The 26110-nt window shown below is 37.3% G+C and overlaps 3 protein-coding genes across 4 annotated transcripts; all 3 read right to left on the reverse strand.

Moving 5' to 3' along the window:
- Window positions 1-259: 259 nt before the first annotated feature.
- LOC144654126 (uncharacterized) lies at window positions 260-5685 on the reverse strand. Its single transcript, XM_078514224.1, has 4 exons — window positions 5590-5685; window positions 3570-3925; window positions 2955-3099; window positions 260-471 (listed from the first exon to the last, which is right to left on the reverse strand). Exons 2-4 carry the CDS (start codon window positions 3909-3911, stop codon window positions 260-262), a joined length of 699 nt encoding a protein of 232 aa, XP_078370350.1. The 5' UTR covers window positions 3912-3925; window positions 5590-5685.
- Window positions 5686-7416: 1731 nt separating this feature from the next.
- LOC144654414 (uncharacterized) lies at window positions 7417-15476 on the reverse strand. Of its 2 annotated transcripts, XM_078514561.1 has the most exons (6): window positions 15354-15476; window positions 12786-13918; window positions 11010-11365; window positions 10358-10502; window positions 8497-8671; window positions 7417-7937 (listed from the first exon to the last, which is right to left on the reverse strand). In XM_078514561.1, the coding sequence occupies exons 3-6, from the start codon at window positions 11349-11351 to the stop codon at window positions 7793-7795; spliced, it is 807 nt and encodes a 268-aa protein (XP_078370687.1). In that variant the 5' UTR covers window positions 11352-11365; window positions 12786-13918; window positions 15354-15476; the 3' UTR covers window positions 7417-7792. The 2 variants fall into 2 exon arrangements, with proteins under 2 accessions (XP_078370687.1, XP_078370688.1); XM_078514562.1 differs by lacking the exon at window positions 15354-15476 and having other exon boundaries at window positions 12786-14046.
- On the reverse strand, window positions 13774-18584 carry LOC144654127 (uncharacterized). Its single transcript, XM_078514225.1, has 4 exons — window positions 18243-18584; window positions 16027-16177; window positions 15354-15531; window positions 13774-13918 (listed from the first exon to the last, which is right to left on the reverse strand). The coding sequence occupies exons 1-4, from the start codon at window positions 18582-18584 to the stop codon at window positions 13774-13776; spliced, it is 816 nt and encodes a 271-aa protein (XP_078370351.1).
- Window positions 18585-26110: the final 7526 nt, after the last annotated feature.

Here is a 26110-nt window from a genome sequence, read left to right on the forward strand (position 1 = left end):
GGTTAATAATTGTTGACATAAGGTTATGTTGAAATCAATGGCGCATATAGAAGATATATAGAGAGAAACATTACGTCGGCTTCGATTTACTACAAAATATAAAGTTTACTCTAAATGATTCGATAAAAGTTAAGATGAAATGCTGAATGTGTCTTGTGTCGTGTTTTTTTGCCGCCCTGAGCCCTTTAAGACGTTTATTTTCGTGATATTTTTGTATACATCATATTCGACCCTCTGTGATCAACGATTCGATTGCAGACTACAAGAAAGAGAACGAAGTAAAAAAGGTTACATACGAGCACTGTTGTAGACCAGCCTCCCAGGCTGCATACAGCTGGTTGTAGGTGGCCAATGTTGCTTGGAATATTTCACAAAGACGTTGAGCGTCATAATAGTTGAGGTCATATATTTTATTCCCCCGAGCATTAAATACACCTTGAACAGGAGTGCCTTTTCCCAGACCCGAAAAGTCTGCAAAAGAAAAAAAGAAAACAAAACAAAACAAAACAAAACAAAAGAGGTTACATTGTCTTTTCAAATAAAATCCGTTTTCCAGCAGATCCTCTAAGAATGATAATTTTTAAAACTAGAGCAATGGAGAATGTAATTTAGGAGTTTTTATTGGCATAGCAGCCATTGGATATCAGCCATTGTTCCATGCCCGACAAAAATGGTCGACAAAAATCGTGTTTCAGTTTTTCTTTTACAAAATATAGTCAACAATATTAATGGATATGTTGTGGTCGCTTACATGTATATTAAGGTAAATTCTGTGTTCGAGTCTAGTGGCCCATCAGGCCAGAGCTTATATATCCCGGTTTCAGTAGAATGGAGCGACTAGGAGTATTTCTCCCCCCTCCTCCCTTCTTTCGAAGTAAAATGAAGCAGGGTTCTTCGGGAGTAATGTTTACTATGTTATCACAATGTTTAATGTGCAGTTGGTTAACGTGTTCCGACGAGGCTGATTATTCTAGCTTGTTCTGGTGTTGTCCAGATTGATCTGCTGTCCAGACATCTGTCTAGAAATCTGATTATCGGCCGGTACAAGGCACACTCGGAACAAGACAGTTAGTGCTTTGTTGTGAAGGTAGAGGGAGTTGCTTATCAGTGGTTGCCGATCTGAAGCAGCTGACGTTTTCCATGTACAAATAAGGTTAGTATGCTTGCCATCTTTTCCCTTTGGTTGAACTACGCTCGGTACTCTATGAATCTAGAGACATGCTGACACATGTCAGGTCGATAACCGAGGTAGCTCGGGTAGGGCTTTCCACAAGTTGCTCGAGATTTCCCAAAAAGTTGCCCGTAATTTCTCAAAAAGTTTCTTAAAAAGTGCTCCAAAAATCCAAAAACGTTGCTTCTGATAATAAAAGTTCCCTAAGCAGGGTTATGCATTTTTACAGCAAAAGAAGTATCTAAATAACATATTAAGGGGAAAAAATTGTTAAATAGCAAAATCGTTAAGATATCGATGACGTCATGTTTGCTGACGAGTTTTGTAATGTTTTACTGCAGAATGAGCCGAAAGTCGAAATGTCTTCAGATGTTCCTCGAAAATCTTCCGCAAACTTCGTAAATCTTCGGAAACGTTCGTATTGCCTTTGAACAACGCTCGGATAATCTTCGGATATCTTCAGTCTGGAATTTGCTCAAATTGCAACAAGTTGCTCGAGAGGAAAAAAGGAAGGGGAAAAAGTTGCTCGAAACATGAAAAGTTGCCAAAAAATTGCCGAGTAACTTGTGGAAAGCCCTAAGCTCGGGCGCTATGATTTGTTATTTGATATCGAGGAACGCTCTCGGTGATGTGCTAAACTGTCTTCACATAATAATAATAATAATAATAATAATAATAATAATAATAATAATAATAATAATAATAATAATAATAATAATAATAACAATAATAATAATAATATTTAAAACTTATATTGCGCTTTTTCTATAAAAATATTCAAAAGCGCATTACAATAATTATTATTAAACTAAATTAAAAAAGTTACACAATAAAAATGAACTAAAAATTACAATATTTACATATTAGAATTTCCAGAGTAATAGTGAAAGGTAGTAAAAAGTAAACTTTAAGAATCACAATATTAAATCAAATGAATAACAAATCTAACTAAAAGCCTTTCTAAATAAATATGTTTTGACAGAACGTTTAAAAGACTCGATGGATGTTTCCTGTCTTATTGGCAGAGGAAGACTGTTCCATAAGAATGGGGCAGCTATCAAAAACGCGCGATCTCCCAAAGTCTTTTTCGTTTTCAGCCGAGGTCTTTCTAACAATATACCATTATTGTTACGGCGTAGTCGATAATGTGAGGCCGGTAAGACAGAGACTAGGTCCTTAGGATAGCTAGGCGCTACACCATGAAGTATCTTGAATGTAATAAGAAGAATCTTAAAATCTATGCGAAAGCGCACTGGTAACCAGTGGAGTTCACGTAGTAAAGGAGTAATATTCGTGATCGCGCTCAGGTGTGTTGCAGTACCAAACTTTTTCTTATTATGTACGTACTTAGATTTACTCACTGAAAAGCCGCAAAGTAAATTTTCGTTTTGCAAACCGATGTAAACCAATCAATTGACGCGTATTGCTTTTATCACGTGTGAGAAAACATCATAAAAATGAGACTCCAGTAGTTTTCTTTTTCCCTACGTATTATAGGGAGGTGTAAAACCTCGCTGTTTGCTGTAAATGTTAAGAATCTTTCGTATTTTTGTTCCCCAAATGATAACTGTTTAACTCAATATATCTTAATAAATAACTAAACTGCTAAGTTAAACCGTTTCCTGTGACAAGCAGTTCTTAATGATCGGTTGAGCTCGGTTTGCTTAAAGTGGCTAAAAATATAGAAACTATTTGGGTACTAGATTCAATAATTCCGACAAAAGACTGAAACGTAGAAGCCAGTAGTGATCTTTTGTTACCCCCCAAAAATAAATATACTTACCAACATTGCACATATCGTCGATGAATGGCAAGACTGTACCATCGATACCACATTGACAGGAAAATTCACCCAACCGCGGACCAGGAATACAAGTTCCTCCATAATTACACGGACTACTGGCACATGGCAGAAGGCGGAAAAGAGCCTGAAATAAAAACATATTGAAATTGTTAGAAAAATATTAAGTAAATTAAATGATGATGATGATGATGATGATGATGATGATGATGATGATGACGACGACGACGACGATGATGATGATGATGAGGATGATGATGATGATGATGATGACGATGAGTGTTATTTCTGTTTCTTCCTTCCTTTCAATAGTGGTAAGTAGGTTGCCTGGCGAGTAAAATAATGGCTAAGGAATGTTTGTCTCGGTTGAGCAGGCTTTTGTGGGGAAAAGTGAAACACGATCGCCTCTAAAACGACCGCATAGGAGGCCAATCCTACTGATGACTTGAAAATTGTTTGTATGCTCACTCGCCTGGAGGATCGTGTGTCTAATGATAAATGAAGCCATTTCTAGTTTACGGTATGCCACTGGACAACATTGCATGATTAGAAGTATGAATTTACCATTTTATGAATACCACCAATATTGCAACTTACTTCAGTAGTCGTGCCGTAGTAATCATAGCTCAGCCGTTCTTGAAAACTAAGAGGCTCCAGAGCTCTTTCTGCATTGCTTAGTTCACAAGTATAATAACCGTCTTCTTCAGTGTTACCAAAGTTAAAAGACAGGCAAGCCAACGGGCCATGTTCCAAGCAAAGGAAGGAGCAATCAAAGTAATCCTTTACTTTCCTCGTTGTTGTAACTTTTCCAACCAAGGACTTGTTTGACAGTTTGTAAAATTTCCTGTCCTGCATACCTAAATGTTGACTCAAGCCAAGGAATGGGAACAATGTGAAGAGAAAACTCGAGAAAACTGCGATAGGCTTGAAAGACAACATGCTGAACTTTTACTCTATGAAGAAAGCAATATATAAGACAAGGCGAGTGCATACAAACTTACAGTCTCTAAAACTTGATGACTTATCTCTCAAGTGTGAGCTCCAGGCCCTTTGTCTGTTCGTCACAGGTTTATATTTACGTGCATTGTTCGGTTTCAAATGTTTTTCTGCGTTGTAACTATATGTACCAAAAATTCCCAGTCGCTGTCTTTCGAGCAATTAACTATGTATGACAATTACATAGAATCCAGATTTTTCGAACTTCAGTTTTCGAACCTCCCGTTATTATTTTCTTTAATCTCCCCCCCCCCCCCCCCTTTTTCTCCCTCCCCTTTTTTCATTTTCCCCCTGAAAATTGTGATTCTCTGTATAATATTTTAGGAAATTATTTTATGTTTTTCCGCAGTGGCAGACCACTCCACCAGGTTAAATGTTTTTCATTCCACTACAGTTTTTTTCGCGTTTTATTCCGTATGATTGCATTTTTTTGTTATAATAGAGTAGGGTGAAAGCAATCTGCAGTTGATAGTGCCCTACAGTGCGGCGCCAGATGTCACCGGTTGTTACTTTCAAATAGGAACTGAATAGCCCTTTGTGCCGACATCAACTTTGCTCCCGAGGTTTAGAAGACAAATTCAAAGCATCACCCGTTGAGTACCCTGAATTGGTCACCTTTTTCAATTTAAAGTATAGAGTGCGTGGGAATTTCATCGTGTGGGTCTTACCTACATTCATATAATTTCTTGCTCTAAACCTATTATATATTTTATTATTTACAGTGAGAAAATATGAAGTAGGAGTATTACTATGTCTAGAGTGGACTTGGAACAGACTGGAAAATGTCGTTATATTTACAGTGTGAACCAGAAAAATGTGAACACTTTCCTTTATCTTGTCTATAAAAATGGCTGCAGAAAACCAGCGAATAATAGCTCAAACTGCAAGAAATATAAACAAATGGACAGAGATGGAGCCAGCAGGTTATTTCTCGTGAATAATTTGTTAGCTTTTTCCTTTACGTCCTTTTTCAAAGTGTAATGAATGTGTTCACCGTCTCTGTGTTCTCATTGTAATAGCGCGTAGCATAGATTCCAAACTTTCTTGTCGCACTTGTGATTGAAACATATATACGAAGGGACGATTCCAGAAATTTATTGCCAGTCAGATTGTTCTCAAGCCATAGTGGTCAACGAAAATTGGGAATGGAAGATGAAAGTCGTTATAGTGGCTGCACAAATAAGTGCATTAAAACGCTGTTCGATCAAGTGGCAATGAAGCATTCTAGAATCGGTGGAATGTTTGATTTATTTATACTTAAATTACAGTAGAATCCAGAATTTTCGTACCCTCAGTTTCTCGAAAATCTCAACTTCTCAAAGAAATGTTCATTTGTACTTTAAGCGTGCCTAAAGGCGAGTCTAAAGCCCATTCTTGCTTAGTTAAAGAGATATAGAACGAAGTAGTATGTCGTTTTTTTTTATCCTACAGACGGTGCAAAAATTATTTCGAGAAATCGGGAAGTTCTACGAGAAATCGTGAGAAAAATTACAGAAAAGTGCTATCTAAGGGGGACAAAATCTAATTAACTTGAGAAATTGGATTTCGAGAAACTTAGGACTCGAGAAATCGCGGAATTCTACTGTACATCACTCTTGACAAAGCACCATTCCAAACTTACGTAGAACTGATGTCTCCAATGCAAGTCTTGATAACGAATCATCCAAATCGTGCATACGCGAAGATAACGAGAAAAGTTAGGCAAAAGAAGTCGACCGTCTCCTAACGTTGACTGTGTTATTTTTCAATACACGTTTACTTTGGAGCAATGAATTATTAAAGCACACACAAAAAACACTTTCTCTCTTGCTGTGCTAACTTAAAATTAATTTAGAATCTAGTTTTCGTTATCCAGAAGTAAATAATGTTCAATTCTTTTTGTAACTGGCAGACGAGGAGTAGTCGTCAACGATTACCTTATTCCAGAAATTTGAAAACTTACATATATTATACATTATTATTCAACAGATGCGCGCGCTGCCCATATATGGTCAAAATGTTAACGTTATCTGTCATCCGTACAAAAGATATCCTGCGATATATGTAGGTTGCGAAAATTCGTCCGAAATTTTAAAGCGTTGCATAATTACAGTTTTTCAAACTACGAAATGTGTTTCGTTGACAATTTGTTGAATAATAAAAAATTATCCTGCTCAATCTGCGGAATATCATCTGATTTTAGCCAACTCGGCCTACGGCCTCGTCGGCTAAGTATCAGGCGATATTCCGCGCGATCGCAGGATATTGTTAAATATATGTAGGTTGCGACGATTCGTCCGAAGTCTTGTAGAGCGCGCATAATTACATTTTTTGTATCTGCAAAATGTGTTTCTTTGACAATTTGTTGAATAATAAAACAATTATCCTGCTCAATCTTGCGGAAATCGTCTGATTTTAGCCAACTCGGCCTACGGCCTCGTCGGCTAAGTATCAGGCGATATTCCGCGCGATTTTGCAGGATAATTGTTAAATATTTCGAGAACGGAGTGTTGTAATACAAGTTTAACAGGCCTTGAAGAATGCGCACTATTAAGCAAATATTAAGTGTTGTCAAAACAGCTGACAAAAGCATACTAAATCACAATATAATTTTCTTCAAGATGGCAGCCTTGGGATTGTAAAGTACACTATAATCTCGATTTTTCATACCCTCCGCTTCTCGAAAATCCCTTTTTTCAAACTAAATTTCGAATCCCTTGGATTGCGCTTCTCTTTCATTTTACCACCGATTTCTCGAGCCTCCAGATTTTTCATAGCGATTATCGTTACCCCTGGAGGCTCTAGAAATCGTGATTATACTGCAAATAATGGGTTAGTCAATTTTAAGCCCGCTTACCAACCCCCCTATCCCAGGGTTTTTTTCGGGAACATTTTCACTTTTTTCCCAGTTAGAATTGGGCATTTGCCAGAACAGCCAGCGTTTGGGCATTGTAAGTACAACTCTGTTTGGATGTTAAAAGTAATAAATGGTTCGTTGCTTAATTTAATTTCCTGCTTGTTCCGAAGATAAAACTGATTTGATACCGTCGTTTCTAATGAGTCGGAGCTTAACGCACTCCCCCCCCCCTGCCCCCTCCTGAAACAAGCAAAAACTTGGAAAGCGACTTGTGATGATACACAAAATGGAATTTCACAGTTTTAAATTAAATTCTTCCTTACATCGTACTGAAAAGTTCCCTTTTTGATTTTTGATCTCGGAGTGTTACCTGACGCTAGGCTTTTTCGGCTCCCAGAAGTGTAGAAAGGAACGCATTGAAAATGCGGGAAAATAAGCTGTAATGAGCACTACTTAGCTAGCAGAAAGAGGCACATACCACAAGATGCTTCTTGGTACTGAAGTTTGTAACTGATCCTAACTCTGTGAAAGGATTTATAGAAGATAAGTAGGACACAGAGTCTGTCTTCAACCGGAGTTTATTCTTCAAACTTGTGATCTTATTCACAAAAATTGGTGTGGCTATTATTAAAGTTAAAAACTGACAGTGTTTTTTAGGATGAAAAACATTACTGAGCTTCCCCACTATAAAGCAAGCAGAAATTAATGTATTGCCAGACTTATTTACAATAAACTGATTGATTGATGGATTGATGATTGATGGATTATCGATTAAATAAATTAATTGATTAATTAATCTATCCAATGACAGTTCACACGAAATACAATACTATTATATTTTTCCTTCACAAAGTAGCCCGTCTGATGTTCCCCTTCGAGTAAAACTGGTTTATGATCCGACAAAGTCTAGAACTGAGAATATGCAGGTGTCTATATTGCTGTTGTCTCCTTGGAATGCTCTGCAATCTTTGCATATTGAGGTAGCTTGTTACTCCCGATAGCACCAAGCGTTGTACTTCTTGTTGTTTTTATCTCGCAGTGTGGGATTTCCCACGATGCCAATCATATTTCCACAGCCAGACCTTTCCTCTTGCATTGGAAAGCGGGCAGTGCCATCAGCAAGCCAACCATACCTAAATTCGTGTGATGATAAACAGACAGATTTCGATTCAAATTCAGATTTTTATTATTTCCTACTATTTACAAATATTTTTCACTATCACACACTATTTACAGAAAATTCATTAATTAAAATAAGGAAAATATAACAATAATAAAGCCAAAATAAAATGTGTTCAGTGACCAAAGAGCCATAAACAAGAAATAGGATGAGTTGCATTGAGAAACAATCAGTTGCGGCTGTAACATTTCAAAATTTCCGACTTTCTTGGCATAGCACGCGCCCGAGCATGATCAAGATTTGTCTTTAAGCTTATCAAACGAGCATGGTTGATTTCCTAGTAGACAGCGTCTTGTGTAATCAAATATACGCAACCATTAACGCCTTTGCTACCTGTCTGTTATCTTAGTCTGAAGATGATAAAGAAAAATATCGAAATATTACACCAACGATTCCTTGCATTTGTTGCCTGTATTATAGGCACAATGCATTTACTCGGTATCACATTTATCCTCTATCTCTTAAAACTATCAGGGGGTAATGGATTTTGAAAAAAAAAAATGGTAACATACTTGCAAAGTTGAAGGCCAGCCTCCCAGGCTGCATACAGCTGGTTGTATGTAGCCAGTGTTGCTCCGTGGATTTCACAAATTCGTTGAGCGTCATAATAGTTGAGAACTTGTATTTGAGTCACTTGAGCTTGAAATACACCTTGAACAGTAGTGGTTAAAAGCACGTTCGAAAAGTCTGTAAAGAAATGAAAAGAAAAGCAATGGCAAATAAAAGAAAAGGAAAAATCTCGCTACTCCTGAAACATCGATTAGATCGAAACAGATTATGCAGAGAACAAAATCCATTATCCAACAGATCCTCTATAAATGATAAATTTTAAAATTAAAGCAATTGATAATGTATTTTCAGAGTTTTGATTGGCATAGCGGCTATTGGATATCAGCCATTTTTCATGTTCGACAAAAATGGTCGACTTTTTTTACGAAATAAAACTAGCAAGACTCATTGAAATCTTGTTGCTGCTTACATGTGCGTAGGCGAAAAAAGTGGTTTTAAGCTGAAACTGTCTTTATTTTTAAGTCCTTTTTGTTTCAAATTGTGTGAAGTTGTCAACTTTTTCATATGTTCAATGTGAAGATGTTAAACGTTTCCGCCCCTATGCGTTTTCTGTTGTTATTTTTGCTGTTGTTGTTGTAATTTTGTTGTTGTTGTTGTTGTAATTATTGGTAACCACCTCCCCCACCCCCATTATAACTCTCTTTCCCTCTCTGCAGCTCAAAACATCTTCTAACCTAGGGTATTTGCCGCAGAGACACAACATGGAGGTGAGACTTCATTAGTTTTCTTTTATCCTACAAAAACATAGGTACTTGTAAAGTAAGGGCCGAATCGCACTAGCGGATAAAACAAAATCGTCGCGACAAGTCAGAGATATCTTGAAGAGAACAAAAGGTTAAATTATTAGTACAATATCTTTGCACGTGTTTCTAGCATCCCTGTACATTTCTCAGCACGGCCGTCTTGGGCAAACATCAAATATGCATTACCACGCGGTAAAAAATTCTAAAACAATTCGCATTTAAAGTACGCGTGTTCTCATGCAGTAGAATAATGAGTCGTCTCAAGATAACTTTTTCTTTTCTCATTCTTACATTAACCCGAAACACTTCACTTATAAATATGCTTTGCCTATCGCGGAAAGATTTTGCGGCTGAATTATGATAGTGAGAGCCACATCACTGTGCATACTATCCCAACAATTTTTGAGTGTGTGTTGTTCTTCGGTGCAATTTGGGCCAAACACAATAGCCAATCAACAACGTACACTATTGCTATCTGGCATTACGAGGGGCATGGGAATGCGACTTGTCATTGATTGTTTTGCCTTGAGGCAGGACAACGGCCCCTTTGACGATTTGATCGTTTTGACAAAATTTGCCCTTGTCCAACAAGTCGTTCGCACTTGTTTTTGCGATTGACAAAATGTATCGCGCGTGCAACGCGGACCAATCAAAAGACAACTGCTTCTTTGTTTTCCTGAAATGATGGACTCAAGAAACGCATTCGCACTTGTTTTCTGTAACAAGTGACACGTTAATGATGAAATCTACCAATTGTTACAAAATTTGTTCGCTAGTGCGATTCGGCCCTAACGTTTTCTGATTTTCTTTCGTATTGCATTCCCCATTTTATCACCTGCAAACTTATCAGTAAACTAACGATTCTGAAGATGCTCAGTTAGACTATTTCCTGTGACAAACCAAGTTTTTTTTTATGGTCGGTTGAGTTACTTACTATTTTCGATTTGCTTAAAATAGCTAGATAAAGAATTAGTTGAGTACTGGATATGGGAAAGAAAAAGTAGTAGTAGTAGTCAGTAGCGATTTTTGTCAATTTCCCTCTAATAATAAATTTACTTACCAACGTTGCATACATCGTCGATGAATGGCAAGACTGTACCTTCAATGCCGCACTGACAGGAAAATTCACCCAACCGTGGACCATGAATACAAGTTCCTCCATAATTACACGGACTACTGGAACATGGCAGAAGGCGAAAAAGAGACTACAAAATATGAACAAACTTTATTTGTTAAAAAAAAAATGAAGTGTAATAAATGAGGAGGAGGAGGAGGAGGAGGAGGAGGAGGAGGAGGAGGAGGAGGAGGAAGAGGACGAGGAAAAGAGGAAAAGGAAAAGGAGGAGGAGGAGAAAAAGAAGAAGAAGAAGAAGAAGAAGAAGAAGAAGAAGAAGAAGAAGAAGAAGAAGAAGAAGAAGAAGAAGAAGGAGAACGAGAAGGAGGAGGTGGAGGATAGAGTATAATTTCTATTCTAAAAAGGAATGTTGGTCTACTTTGAGCAGGCGTTTGTAGGGAGGAGTGAAACACGATCGCCATATCGTTCCTAACTGAACCTGTAACTGAACGACAGCAAGGGAAACTAATTACGATCGAGGGATTAGGGTCGTGTGTCTACTGAAGATTGAGGCCACATATTTGACGATATGCCACTCGATTGCATGATTAGAAGTATGGATTTCCCATTCTTTTCTAAATACTAAAAATGCAGTTTACTTCAATAGACGTGCCGTAGTAATCATAGCTCAGCCGTTCTTGTATTCTAAGAGGCTCCAGATATCTTTCTGAATTGCTAAGTTCACAAGTATAATGACCGTTGTCTTCAATGTTACCAAAGTTAAAAGACAGGCAAGCGAACGGGCCATGTTCCAAGCAAAGGAAGGAACAGTCAAAGTAATCCTTTACTTTCCTCGTTTCTGTTACGTTTCCAACCAAGGACTTGTTTGGCATTCTATAAAATTCCCTGTCAAACATCCCTAAATGTTGACTCAAGCCAAGGAATGGGAACACTGTAAAGAGGCAACTCGAGAAAACTGCGAAGGGCTTGAAAGGCAACATGTTGAACTTTTACACTACGATGGAAAACAATAATCTCTAGTTAGAAGGTTAGTTTTAATTTCTATTATTTTTCAACAAGTGTGCTTAAGTTGATTCAAGACCAAGGTAAATTGGATAAAAAACAAGGTGGGCTGATATAAACTTACAGTCTCTAAAACTTGATGACGTATCTCTAAAGTGAGAGGTCCACGCCTTAATCGTCTATATTCACAGATTTTTGTACGTTATGGTTGTAATCCAATTGCAAACGTATTTACAGGCACGGCGGAGCCGGGGGGGGGGGGCTGGGGGGGCTTTAGCCCCCCTAGAATTTCCGAAAAAATAAAGACTTACTAAGAGAAAAGTATTTTAAGCCCCCCCCCCACTTCAAGTCACTAGTCAGCCCCCCCACTTGGAAAATTGCTCTGCCGTCCCTGATTTTACAATATATTTCATGTACTAGAAATTTCCAGTGTTCCACTTTTATCGGTGTCATTATAACTTTTATTTTCATTATAATAGAGTAGCGTGAAAGCGATCGGCAGTTGATAGTGATCTGCAGTGAGTCTGCAGCAGTCATCGGTTGTTACTTTCAAACTGCTATATAAAATCTTTTGGGATGAAATCAACTTTGTTCCTCAGTAAAGTTATGAAGATCAATTGAATTCATCACCCGTTGAGTATCCTGAATTGGTTGCCTTTTTTAATTAAAGTATAACACAACCCGTGGGAATATCACCGTTGTGAGTATCATCTACATTCAAGGATTTTTTTGTTTTGTTTTGTATTGTTTGTTGTTTTTGTTTTTGTGTGCGTGTGTTTTTTATGTTTTCTTGTTTCTCTCTCTTTTTCTTTCTTTGTTTTTTGCTCTAAATATTTAATTGCGTCGCATGAATTTCAAACTTTCATGACGCACCTGCAACTGAAAATTTTATAGTATTGGCCGTCGGTTTGTTCTCATGCCACAGTGGTCAACGGAATTCGTTATAGTGCAGTGGCTGCACAATTAAGTGCATTTAAACGCTCCTCGATCAAGGCGCAATGAAGCATTCTAGAATGAGTAGAATGACTGATTTATTTACTTACATTACAGTAGAATCACGATTTGTGCACTCAGTTTCTCGAAGATTCTGATTTCTCAAACCAATTTTCGTTTCTACTTTCTACTTTTTTAGTTTCTGCGTGCGTAAATGCCGTCTCTAAAACCCATTCTCAGATTTGCATAAAGAGATATTAAAAGAAAGTAAAATCTCGATTTCTTTATCCTACAGACGGTGCGAAAATTATTTCGAGAAATCTGGAAGTTCGAGAAATCGTGAGTAAAATTACACAAATGTGCTATCCAAGGAAAAAATATTGTTTTAGAAACAGGATTTTCGAGAAACCGAAGGTACGAGAAATCCGAATTCTACTGTACATTACTCCCAAAGCGCCAAAGCGCCATTCCAAACTTACGTACAACTGATGTCTCCAGGCCAAATCTTGATAACGAATCACCCAAATCGTGCATACACGGTAAAAGTGAGACAAAGAAGTCGACTTTCTCTTAAAGTTGACTGTGGTATATTTCATTACACGTTTACTTTGGAGCAATGAATTATTAAAGTACACACAAAACACACTTTCTCCCTTGCTGTGCTAACTTAAAATTAATTTAGAATCTGTTTTCGTTATCCAGAAATAAATAAACTTCAATTCATTGTAAATGGAAGACGAAGGTTTGCCGTCAACGGTAACCTTGTTGCAGAAATTTGAAAACTTACATACATTATACAAGATTTCCAGAGCGAGACTGCTTTAATACAAGTTACAGGCCTTGAAGAATATGCATTGTTAAGCATAGAAGTTATGTCAAAACAACTTACAATAACAAATTGTAAGCCAATCATCTCTAAAATCACCATATTATTTTCTTCAAGAAAATCGAAAATCCCTATTGCTGAAATCAAATTTCGACTCCTTTGGATTTCACTTCTCTTTCATTCTACCACCGATTTCTCGAGCCTCGAGATATCTTGAACCAATTTTCTTTTCCTTCGGAGGCTCCTTCTTCCCCGAGCATTTTTCGGGCACAATCCCACGTTTTTTCTCAGCTAGGTTGGGAAATTTTCCAAAACAGTGCAGTCCGGGGGTGTGATATTGTCAAAAATAACGTTTTGTTTCGAAAGTTAAAAGTAACATATGACCATATATAGTTTGTTGCTTATATTGTATCTCAAAAATCTTACCATTTACTGTATTATATTAAATTTATTAAATTTTCTGCTTTCCTATGCTTGCTCCGAAGTACACAAGTTGACACACTTTTAAGTGGATATAAATGATCCAATAAAGTGAAGAACGGTCTCTAAATTACTGTTGTGTATATTAAATGTTTTGCAGTCGTTGTGTATTGAAGAAATCTTGCTTTACATGGCACTTCTACGTCTAAATCGTCAGTTTGTTATTCTTCGTAACACCAAGCATTGAACCTGTCGTTGATTTTATCCCTCGGTGTTGTAGACCCTCCAATACCAATCATATTTCCACAACCAGGCTTTTTCTCCTGCATTGGGAAGCGGGCAGTGCCATCAGCAAGCCAGCCAGTCCTACATATATGTAACAATAAGCAAAACACAAGTCCAATGGCACAATGTAACATTATTTATCACAGCTGTATCTTTACTACTCCACTGACTGGCATAATCATGCTTTACGCCGGTCAAGCGCCCCGGTCAAAATTTAGTTTTCCAGAAGATAACTGTTTTTATGTGATACAATTGTTCGCGCAATTGTACAAACAGTTGGGCTTAATTAATGGGGCTAATAGGTAACTGCTTTTCAGGTAATTTTTTCATTTTCGTTAATTAAGAGCTGTAAACGTTAAATTGGCAGAGCAAAAGTCGAGGATGATTTTCGAGCATTGTAAATGGCACTTTCATACAAATTAAGATAAACTTGAAAAAGTCGGGCCGTCGTTTTTCAAGATTGCCCGAACGCAATCCGTTTTAATCTTCTCGAATCTTGCCCATCCATGCATCCCTTGGGCCTTTCTGTTTTTTTTTTTGGGAGTTCTTTTACAGTTTTAAGCCGTTATTGTGATATTTCAGTTAATTCCTTAACCCTATTCAGACCGGGCTTTTTTTGGTCTTTTCAGACGGGGGGGGGGGGGCGGATTCCGCCCCCCCCCCCCTCCGTAACTTCCAGAATATTTAAGCAATCACAATGAAACTTACAGGATATATAGTATGTCCCAAAATCTATCTTTTGGCATATGTCACGTGGGACGATGACGTCACATCACGTGACAATTACATCATAATGTCAAAACAGCCGCCATCTTGGATCCGCCATCTTGGTTTTCGATATTTTGCCAAAACGTCAGAAAACCACCCAAAATTACTGGAAAATACTCAAAACCAATAAAAATGTGCTTAAAACCCGTAAACAGGTGAAATAACTGATTTAAAGTTATTTTTCATTTATAGAAAAACGAAAATTACAAATTTGGGAAAACATGCCTGTCAAAATGCCGTTGCCATGGTGACGTCAAGTTCCTGACACAACAACCTACCCTACCAAATTATTCCCAGATAAATTTTAGATAAAGTCGCAAAGTTTGGCAGCGTTTGGTTGAATATTAAAAAAGTTATAAGCGTTCAAAGTCGGCGCGGGCACTTTCCGCCCCCCCCCCCCCGGTCTGGATAGGGTTAAACAGTAAGTCAGTGCCGAAATTGCTTAAAATTGCGTTACATACCCCCTTAAGCTTTTGGCTCATGTATGGTTGATTTTTAAGAGATGAGGTCATTTGAAATAGGTCAATTTTATAAACCGATCACATGGTACAAAATATCGTCACTGCTGGATGGCAAAAGAATGCGACTGCTTCAAAACAACGCGACCTTAACCAGCAAACACGAAAAATCTAAACAATCTGAACATGAAATAAGTCTTGTCAGGATCTGCGAGGGCCAAGTAGTACTACAGAAAATAAGACAAAAACACACGATTGTAAAGTCGTGTCTGTTGATAAAGGTAACATACGCGCACTGTTGAAGACCGGCCTGCCAGGCTGCAAAAAGCTGGTCGTATGTTGCCAATCTTGCTTCGAAGATTTCACAAAGCCGTTCAGCGTCATAATAGTTGAATGCATGTTGTTGATTTTCGCGAACCTGAAAGACACCTTGAACAACAGAAGTGACAATTCTCAGGCCTGCAAAGTCTGCAAAGAAATTCATAAATTAAAATAAGAACAGCAGCAATTACAAGGAGAATTTGGCTTCCTAAAAAATCGACAAGATCGAAATAATGTTGCATGTAAATATTGTTAGTTGAAACAAAGCTCGTAGTGTTTGGTATGTGATTGCAGAAATACAGTTTTCATAATAAGGACCCCTGTTTGTGAGTTTTTTTTAAATTTAAAAATAAAAGTACGACCAAAAATGATGACTGTATGGTGTCTTTTCATCCAACCTTTTTCAAACTCACTAAAACTTAAATGCAAACACTTTCCTGTGATTGTGACAAATCAGTTTATTCTTATGAATAAGTTCCACACCAAATTCGATTCCCTTTCATACCCCTTTTTAAAGTGGCTAAACGATAGGCAATTATTTGAGTTCTGGATTCCGGAGGAAGGAACAGGAAACTGAAATGGAATGAAAACGCTTATACTAGTTTATTGCAGTTCTTTTTTACTAAAGGTTAATATACTTACCAACATTGCATACATCGTCGATGAATGGCAAGATAGTACCTTCGATACCGCACTGACAGGAAAATTCACCCACCCGGGAACCCTGAATGCAAGTTCCTCCATAATTACACGGACTACTGGCACATGGCAGGAGGCCTAGGCTGAAAAGAGTCTGAAATTAAAACGTATTTTAATTGTTAGAACAATATTAAGTGAAATAAATGATGATCCCTCGGTGGTGGGACGCCAGTTATACAAACATCCCGTTTGGTTGCATTTTTTAAAGTAAAGTCTACTGTACATGTTGGAGTGAATTTTGTCTGTATGTCTCTGTATATTTCTATAACTGCAATAGATCATGGCCTTCCCGTAGCATGGCGGTTCCCTTCAAATTGGAGAGTTTCCTTTAGGTTTTTATGAAAGGCTACAATAGGCCAAAATCCTGTTATCACATGAAGACGACGACTACGATGATGATGATGATGATGATGATGGTGGTTATTTCTGTTTCCTTCTTCATTTCAATGGTGATTGGTAGGTTGTCGGGCGAGTAAAACAATGCGAAAGGAATGGTGGTCTCGTTTGAACAGGCTTTTGTGGAAGGAGTAAGTACAAGGCAAAAGGCGGAGAAAAGATTATAATAAAAGCATATTTTAAAATATTAAGTGCAAAAATGATGATGATGATGATAATGATGATGATGATGATGATGATGATGTTGATGACGATGACGATGATGATGATGGTATGGTATGGAATGGTATGGTATGGTATGGTATGGTATGGTATGGAATGGTATGGCATGGTATTGTATGGTATGGAATGGTATGGTATGGTATGGTATGGTATGGTATGGTATGGTATGGTATGGAATGGTATGGCATGGTATTGTATGGTATGGAATGGTATGGTATGGTATGGTATGGAATGGTATATGGTATGGCATGGTATGGTATAGTATGGTATGGTATGGAATGGTATTGTATGGTATGGTATGGTATGGTATGGTATGGTATGGTATGGTATGGTATGGTATGGTATGGTATGGTATGGTATGGCATGGCATGGCATGGCATGGTATGGTATGGTATGGTATGGTATGGTATGTATGGTATGGTATGGTATGGTATGGTATGGTATGGTATGGTATGGTATGGTATGGTATGGTATGGTATGGTATGGTATGGTATGGTATGGCATGGTATGGTATGGTATCTCGTGCCTGCAAAAAAGCCCGTCGAAATCACGAAGCTTTTGCAGTGTTCCTTACGGCGTCCAAGATCTTCCACTGAAGGGCTATGTATATCCATTCCACGCAACTAACTGAGATTTTTCAAGAATATGTTTTAATCACGAATGCTGAAACATATTGTAAGGAGAAGTACTTTATGCAGACAATAAGGAATGTGCCAAACATTAAATAGTTGCCGACTGCAAGACGTCATATACATGCGGAAATATAAATGGGGCCATTTTCTCCTACATCTACATCTACGTTTTATGAAGTCGATAAAAATATTAATATATAACACCAACTATAAAAAATCAAAATCAAAACTAATTCTGGTCTGGGGAATAGAAACCGATTTAACCCTCGGATGTAGAAGCAAATTCATGCCCACACCGTGGTACTGGGGGAGTAGAAAGACCTAAGCTTACTCTATAAGGTGAAATAATTTTTGCTGGCTGTCTCGTCATATGACGTCATTAGGGCTGCCATCTTGGATCCACTATCTTGGATTTTACAATTTTCTTACGAAGTTAGAAAATAATGGAAATTAATGCAAAATCAAGCTAAAATGCTTATTGAATGTAGAAATAAACAAATCGTACGATTTTGTTTAAAACAAAACTGGAAAAAATAAAGAAAAAGGTTAAAAATGCCGATTTTTGATGAGACCTGCTTGTTATTATGACGTTGCCAGGGCATGGACACACGGTTGGCATATCAAAATGTGTTATTTGTCCGTCTAGTACATACTGACATGTTATGTGAATTAGAAATAGTCGGAATAAAATATTATGCAATGTTTTTTTTTTTTTTAATCTCATGGCATACCGTAAATATCCCATACTTGGTATATTTAATGCTTCTTTGCATACTCGCTCGCAAAATGGCTCATGTGTCTACTGGAAATGGAAGTTATTATAGGATATTTTAAGGTATGCCACTCGAAAACATTGCATGAGTAGACGCATGGATTTTCCATGTTAAGAATACCGAGAATTAGACTTACTTCAGTAGTCGTGCCGTAGTAATCATAGTTCAGCCGCTCGTGTATTCTAAGAGGCTCCAGATATCTTTCTGAATTGCTTAGTTCACAATTATGATAACCGTTGTCTTCTATGGTCCCGAAATTAAAAGACAGGCAAGCGAACGGGCCATGTTCCAAGCAAAGGAAGGAACAATCAAAGAAATTCTTTACTTTCTTCGTTGCTGTAACATTTCCAACCAAGGACTTGTTTGACAGTATGTAAAATTCTCTGTCATGCATACGTAAGTGTTGACTCAAGCCAAGGAATGGGAGCACTGTGAAGAGGAAACTCGAGAAAACTGCGACAGGCTTGAAAAACAACATGCTGAACTTTTACTCTACAAAGGAAACAATAACTGTTAGTTCAAAGGTACTGTGTCATGGCTACGTTTATTATTATTATTTTATTAAGGTTTGCCAAATACTCGCTTTGAAACATAACGTTAGCCAAAAAGTTACTTTTATGACAAAACCATGACATCATTAGAAGCAAATATGCCAACCAGGCGCTGTAATTAAAAGTTACAAACAAATAAGATTAACTTCGAAAACTGTTCAGTCTAACAGTATTTCAGAAACGCATATCGCATTGTGTTTAAATCTTCTTAAGTTTTTTATCCATCCGTTCCTTCCTTCATATTTGCTGTTTTGAGTGGCTATTTTTATATTTCACTCAATTTGGTGGCCATTCTCAAAGGTATCAATTTTGAAACAATCACACAGTTCCTATTAGCTTTGACTTTCGTATTTAAACAAGTGTCACTCACTCACTTAATCCTCTTCGTTCCCTTGGACACATGAGGCCGAGTGGCTTGATAAGGACTGAGCGAGTGAGTGACATTTGTTTAAAAGCAAAAAAGTGTAGCTTTAGTTAATTCGGATCCATGGAAAATTGGATAAGACAACGCAAGCGTATACAAACTTAGGGTATCATTCTCCACAAAGCACTAGTGCAATTGATGACATCAAATCTTAAGTAATCTTCCACATCGCAGATACGCGAAGACAACGGATAAAGTCAGCAAAATTTCTTAACGTTGACCTAAGTATAAATTATTTCGTTATTCGTTTTCGTCGGAACAATTAATTATAAAAGTACACACAAAACACCCTTTGCCCCTTTCTGTGCTTTCTTAAAATTAATTTTTGATGTAGTTTTCTTTACGTTTATCTTATTTACCTTCAATTTTAAACGGTAACCTATTTATATTTCCATTCTTTCCTCGAAGCAATTGCTGGTATATAGGTCTTCTTCAACAATTCTCCCGAAACAGCTTGCTCTGTAATGAACGACCGTTTTCCGTTCACTAATTATTTTTCCCGAATAGTGTTCATTAAAGATGCGTAGTTTGACACATTTTTTGTTAGCCCATTATCTTGGGATAAATTAAGGCGATAAAAACGTACACGAATATAATAATGACAAATAATCTAAATTAAGACTAATTAAATGTTAGAAATTCCCAAAACAAACATTCGAAGTTTTTTTAATGAAAACCTCTTCAGGCAAAAACAGATAATTGGGAAGACGTTACTTTCAACTTTGTACTGGCACCGTTTACCAAAAAGTCAACAACATTGTCCTCAATTAGCAATAAAGAAATCTATTTTGTTTATTAAACGTGGTGGCAAATGCAATTTTTCAAAAGAGTTCGCGAGTATTAACTCGAAGAAAAAAAATGAAATCCAGATTTTCACGTGAAGAATATTTAACGTTTAAGTTGGGCTCTCTTCATTTCATTGGCTAAGTCACGAAGACAATATTTGTCTAGGAACGAGTACGAACATATCTTCAAAGACCGAGTTTTCTTAGTATTCTACAGACACTATAAAGGAACAGTTAAAATTCTGTTTTGGTACATCTTCACGTTCTGGTATTATCATTATTATTTTTTTCTGTAAAATAAACTTACTACTTGCGAGAAAGGGTGAACATTTAAGAAGCCGCCCAGCCTCGAATAAGCGCCAACCTTGAATAAGTGCTTACTTTGAAGTTCCAAATATTAATTTTAATAAGCGCCCATGGCTGTAATTGAATAATTACGGTAATTTCTGCTGTTGCTAAAGATTTTCCTCGCTGAGATCACTCGTTACAGCAAAATACGGCAAAATGACGACAAGCTGCTGCAGTCGCGTCCTCGTAATTGTATTTACGTTATCATTAATCCTTCAGATTTCTTGCATAATTTTGCTTTGTTTTGTTTATTCACTTGACTTTCACAGTTCGTTTTAAATCGTATGTTCACGTTTCATCTTGAAGAAGCTAAGAGAATGCCAGAAACGATTAGAAAACACGAGCCGCCAGCGACTGTTTACTTTATTAACATCCCAAACAGAAAAATCGTTTCCATGCATGCAATCAATTTAGTAGAGATAACATCAAGCGAAAGAATTGACTGTAAAAACGGATGTGCTGAAAAAAAAGGAAAACGAAAAAAAAAAAAACTGATAAACAGCGAAGACAGTGTTCTGTCAACTATTTTTAGTCAATAGATAAACTGTTTGATTGAATTCCCTCCCCTAATAACAGTTCACACGAAAGACAAAACTTCCATTAATTACCTTACTTAGGCCGTTTCTCTACAGTAGCTCAGAACGAGACACGCTGTCTTGCTTGTTAACCTTTATTGTTAGTTTTAATTGACATCAAGTTAGTGTTCACACTTACAAATTGAGGTGCTTTTACAGTGCGAATCATGTGCATAAAGAGCTCAGTCTATGTGTAGTATACCAATTTTATTTACACATATTGATTGTGTGCTGGCTATTTGCAAAATCGGCTTGTTGCCATTCTACTTTGGATTGATTTCGATGATTTCGATGATTTTATTTCAACAACTGAGTATTGAATTTTGTCATAGATATACCTCTACACCCGATTTTTTAAGTGCGCGATCGCGTTCTATCAGTGAGTCATTTTCTAGCTTTAATTGAAAATACATAGAATTTTATTTTTTTGGACTGCAATCCTTTAGAGTTTCTACTAAGACAATGGGACAACTCGCCCATGTTTTCTATCAGCGATAGTCAACTCGGCTACGCCTCGTTCACGTTGTGCTCATAGAAAACTCGGAGACAGATAATGAGGCAGCGATCCTATGTAGGGTGAAAAACAGCGCAATGTCTACCTGAATTAAGGCTTTGAATAAACTGCCTTAAAATGTTTCAATTATTTTGAAAGTCAGACATTTCACTACATACTTATTATTCTTTTTGACTTCAAAGTTTAAAAAAATTATATCGAGCGCTTTTTACTTTGCGATAGTTTTAGTAAGCGAAGGCCCTTTTTCGATAAAAGAGCGAAATAAAACTTCATACCAGTTCATATTCAAGCCAACGTTTCAAGAAATAAAATGAAACGATTTCTCTGAGATTTTCTCCCAAGGTTACTTGATCGGGCCTTGTGAACGTTTTCTCAATATTGTTTTAAGTTTGCTTTATTTTTGTTGTATTTTAGCACCTAAAAACTTCCTTCTAAATTTTCTCGAAAACGCTCTCATAGAAATTCTTCAAATTTCGCAGACCTTGAGAAAACTATGTCAAGTCCAAGATCTAGAAGCCTTTTTTCAAAATTATCCCTCTATTAGAAGAAAATCGGTCATGTTTTAAAATGGGTGGTGACGTCATTCTGTTGCTATGGTTACTACGATTTCGATGAAACTTATCTCATTCGAAACTTTCATGTTTCTTTAGTACAGCTGTATTGATCGATTTTCAGTCGGATTGTTTACGGTGGTGCACCAGACGACGTTCGAATAGTATCCCATGGTGCATTTCGTTTCATCTTATATTATCACCGCGTACGTGACCTAATCAGTATTGTTCAGCTCTCGCGAAGTGAGAAGAAGCGTTCGCCATGGCGTGTTTTAGGACTAGTTTTGATTCAAAAGCTGCTGCTTTCGAGGAAAACGACTTATTCTACTGCGTTTCAAAGGAGAATTTCAGTGTCACATTGAAGGGATTTACCTGTGTTTCGCTAGTATACAGAGAAATACATGTTAGTGTTATCGAACAATTGGACGAACGTCGAAGAGCTCTCGTTCCTGTGACAGTCAAAAATTCGGCTATAGATGAGTTATTTGTTGCTGGAGTGTTAATAAAGAAGTCCTGTGCTGATCCGAATTGGTTTTCTTACATTTCTTCTTACATCTCTATCGATCTCTAGTCCGTCCGCTTCGCAGCCGGCGGGCTCGTTCGGCGTTGTTTACATAATCTGTGAATACATATTTGAGCTTATTATTACGGTTATTTTTCACCAGTTGTAAGCATTTCACTAATATGAAGTGTACAGTTATAAAATTACTTTCGAAATTAGTCATTTTGAATGTAAATATAAATGGCTATGATGACAAAGCGCTCACGAAAGAGCCCAGCGATTGTTGCCTGAAACAAACATCACACATTCGCAGCACGCGGCGCTGGTTTTCGATCGAAATTTCAGTCATCTTTGATCGCTGAAAAAGTCATTAAGATGTGGGTACTTCTGGGTACTTCTTTGCAAGTACAATAATACGGCCTTCATTATGCTAGCGTGAGACCCATATTTAGTAGAAACCTGCTTATTATCCGAAGAATCGTGAATATTTATGACCTCGTCGCGGGTCAGTGAACACTTTGTGAAGGAAAGCTAATCAAAATAATCAAAATAAAGGACGTTTTTTAACAAACCACGGTCATAGGACAATTGCAAATCAATGAAGGTATGACAAACAACAAAATAATACAATTTCCTTGCTTTTGACTGGAAAAAAATACGAAATGTGCCGTAGAGAAAGCGGCGTTATTTTACGGTGGAATCCGCCATAACTTCGATATTGCGTGAAGTGCGCGGAGAATTGCACCATGGGATACTATTCGAACGTCGTCTGGTGGTGCACAAGTTGCTCAAAGTTGAAAGGTATCGTCACTCAAAAATCCGATCGAGCCACCTTAAATTGTTAAAGGGACTATGTCACGGAGTTTTCGCAGCAGATTTTTGGTCTAAACTGTTCTGAAATGAGTGGTAGGCAACCTAACCCATAAAAAACCGTAATATCTTTGAACATCTAAAAAAAGATATAACCTTAATTTGTGGATAGAAATCAAGCTACGGCTATAAAAATCGATTTCTTGAAGACGCGCGGAAACAAATTGAAAACGTTTACCTAACGTTTTCAAATTGCAATCCGTTTCCATCCGGGCAATCCCCAGCTAATAATGCTAGTTAACAGTTTCAGAGCTCTAATATAGCAATTTTGAGTAAAAATGGACTATTATTTCTAGGTTTTATGCGACAGAAATATAAATTTTGGCTGTTCAAAAATCTGGTAAAATCCGTGACATAGTCCCTTTAATAGAAAACAGTGAGAGAACGAATCAGATTCGCGGATGTCCGATAGAACACGACTAGGTGGGAAATTAATTAACTTTTTTTTTCGGCTGTGGCAGCCATCCTTTATCCTCACATTAATTTCATTCTTTTTCAGGTTTTTAGCGTTTTATTCCGTATCATTGCCATAATAGCGAAGAGTGAAAGCAATCTTGGCTTACAGCGCGCCTGCAGCTGTCATCGGTTGTTACTTTCAAATAGGAACTGGATAGTTTTTTCTGCTGAAATCAACTTTTCCCCCAAAGTTTAGAATACAAATTCAAAGCATCGCCTGTTGAGTATCCTTAATTCGCTATCTTTTTTAATTTTGCAAAAGTAAAGAACGCGTGGGAATTTCAACTTGTGGGTGACTCACCTACATTCAAGGAATTTCTTGCTCTGAACCTTTTGTTAACAGTGAGAACCAGAAATCCGTACACACTTTACCCTATCTTGCATAGTCAGACAAAGAAGTCGACCGTCTCTTAAACATTGACTGTGGTATATTTCATTACACGTTTATTTGGAGCAATGAATTAGCACACACAAAACACACTTTCTCCCTTGCTGTGCTAACTTAAAATTGATTTACAATCTGTTTCCGTTATCCAATTCTTTTTGTAAATGGCAGACGACGGTTAGTCGTCAACGATAACCTTGTTGCAGAAATTTGAAAAGTTACATACATTATACAAGATTTCGAGAACGGAGTGCTGTAATACAAGCTACGGGCCTTGAAAAATGCACACAATTTAGCTAATAAGTGTTGTTAAATCAGGTGACCGTAGCATATTGTAATCCAACACTGTCTTAAATCGTTATTATTTTCTTCAAGGTGTAGCCTTAGGGTTGTAAAATACAGTAGAATCCCGATTTCTCAAAACTTTGGTTTCTCGAAAATCCCTTTCTCTCAAACCAGATGTCGACTATCTTGGAAGGCACTTCTTTCTCATTCTACCGCCGATTTCTCGCGCCTTCAGATTTCTCGAACCAACTGTCGTTTCCCCCGAGCTACACTCTTTTTATTTTATAAGAATCTAGTTTATAAGAATATCGAGGCTGAAATTTGCGAATTTTTAAGAATATTCTAAGAATAAACCCGAGGCTGAGATCTTAAAAAGAATATAGTTTTTAGATGAAACAAAAACAGGTATTTTCATTTCCGTCACTTATCTCTGTGAGGAATGCTTTGTTTAAAGCTAAAGCGGCCAGGCTTTTAGTTTATCGATACGTTACAATACGGATAAAAGATCAATGTAACGTTTTCCCGCGCGCGCTTACCCCCTTTTTTTCTAGCTTACTCTTCGCGAAATAATTATCTCTCTAAGGGGTCTGTCACTGTGCCCCTGACGAGAATGACAGACTTTCTGAGCTTTCATGACAATCTACTCCGATCCAAAGAAAAACTTTAGTGAGCTCACTATTATAAATTCCTTGATTAAAATAAAAATGTTAGTTTAGCTAAGCGATAAAATTAAATAAGGACAACACATCACTACTAAGTAAACCACCATAGCCAGTCATTGCGTCTGTTTCTTACACAAACATAACTATTAGGATTTTTTTTTTACCATCTAGTCAGTAAACCCTCTAGTCAGTCAGTCTTATGGATGGTTTTCTGCACTTGCGACCTTCGTCTGCTCAGACTGTGTGTTCAGACCTTTCACGTGCTTATGCACATGTCAGGCTGTTTCACTCGGCAGTTCATTCGGATCGTTTGTTTTTGCAGTCTTCATCCGTTACTTACATAAACAGTAAAAGCCGAAATATTAAAACCTACTGAGTTCCGAAACTTTTTGGTTTTAATATCACAAATGGCATCCCACAGTGTTGGAACTATTCCTTCGCTTCAAAAAATCAAAAACAATTTTTTTTTTTTAAATAGTTTCTTCTGCCTGCGGCTCATGTTTTCTACATTTCCCTCGTGTTCTCAAATGCCCGTCGTGTTTTATGACAGTATAAAACATGGCTTAGGCTTCTTTATTTGTTAAATAAATAAAATAGTTTAACCCCACATATAAGAACCTTTTGGGGTATTAAGGAAGCAAATTTCTGCCAGGAGGTTCTTAATTTCTAGGTTCGTATACGCGGGTTTTTACTGTATAACGATCCTCGATTAAACGATATCCCCGGTATAACGATGAATATGCTATGTCCCGGCAAAAGTTAAAGTAAAATGTATGGGACAGAACCCCGATATAACGATCTTCGATATAACGATATTCCCGATATAACGATGAGAATCTAGCGGACCGAACGTAAAATCTTCCCCGATATAACGATATTACTATCAGTCAGCACAATTAAAATAAAATAAAAATTGAACAGTAATCGAGTACAGTAATCTGCGACGTTTTTGTTAACAGCTTTTAGTTTACGATTCCTCTTTATCCTCCTTCTCATTTAATAGTTCTCTCAATTTAGTAACTTTGACTCCTTCTTGTGACCAAACGTATACGTTGCCGGGATTTCAAGGCCAATGCTTTTGTTCCTGCATTTTCCT

Source organism: Oculina patagonica, chromosome 5 (assembly GCF_052425735.1).
Source record: "Oculina patagonica isolate OP01 chromosome 5, crgOcupat, whole genome shotgun sequence".
Taxonomy (NCBI): domain Eukaryota; kingdom Metazoa; phylum Cnidaria; class Anthozoa; order Scleractinia; family Oculinidae; genus Oculina; species Oculina patagonica.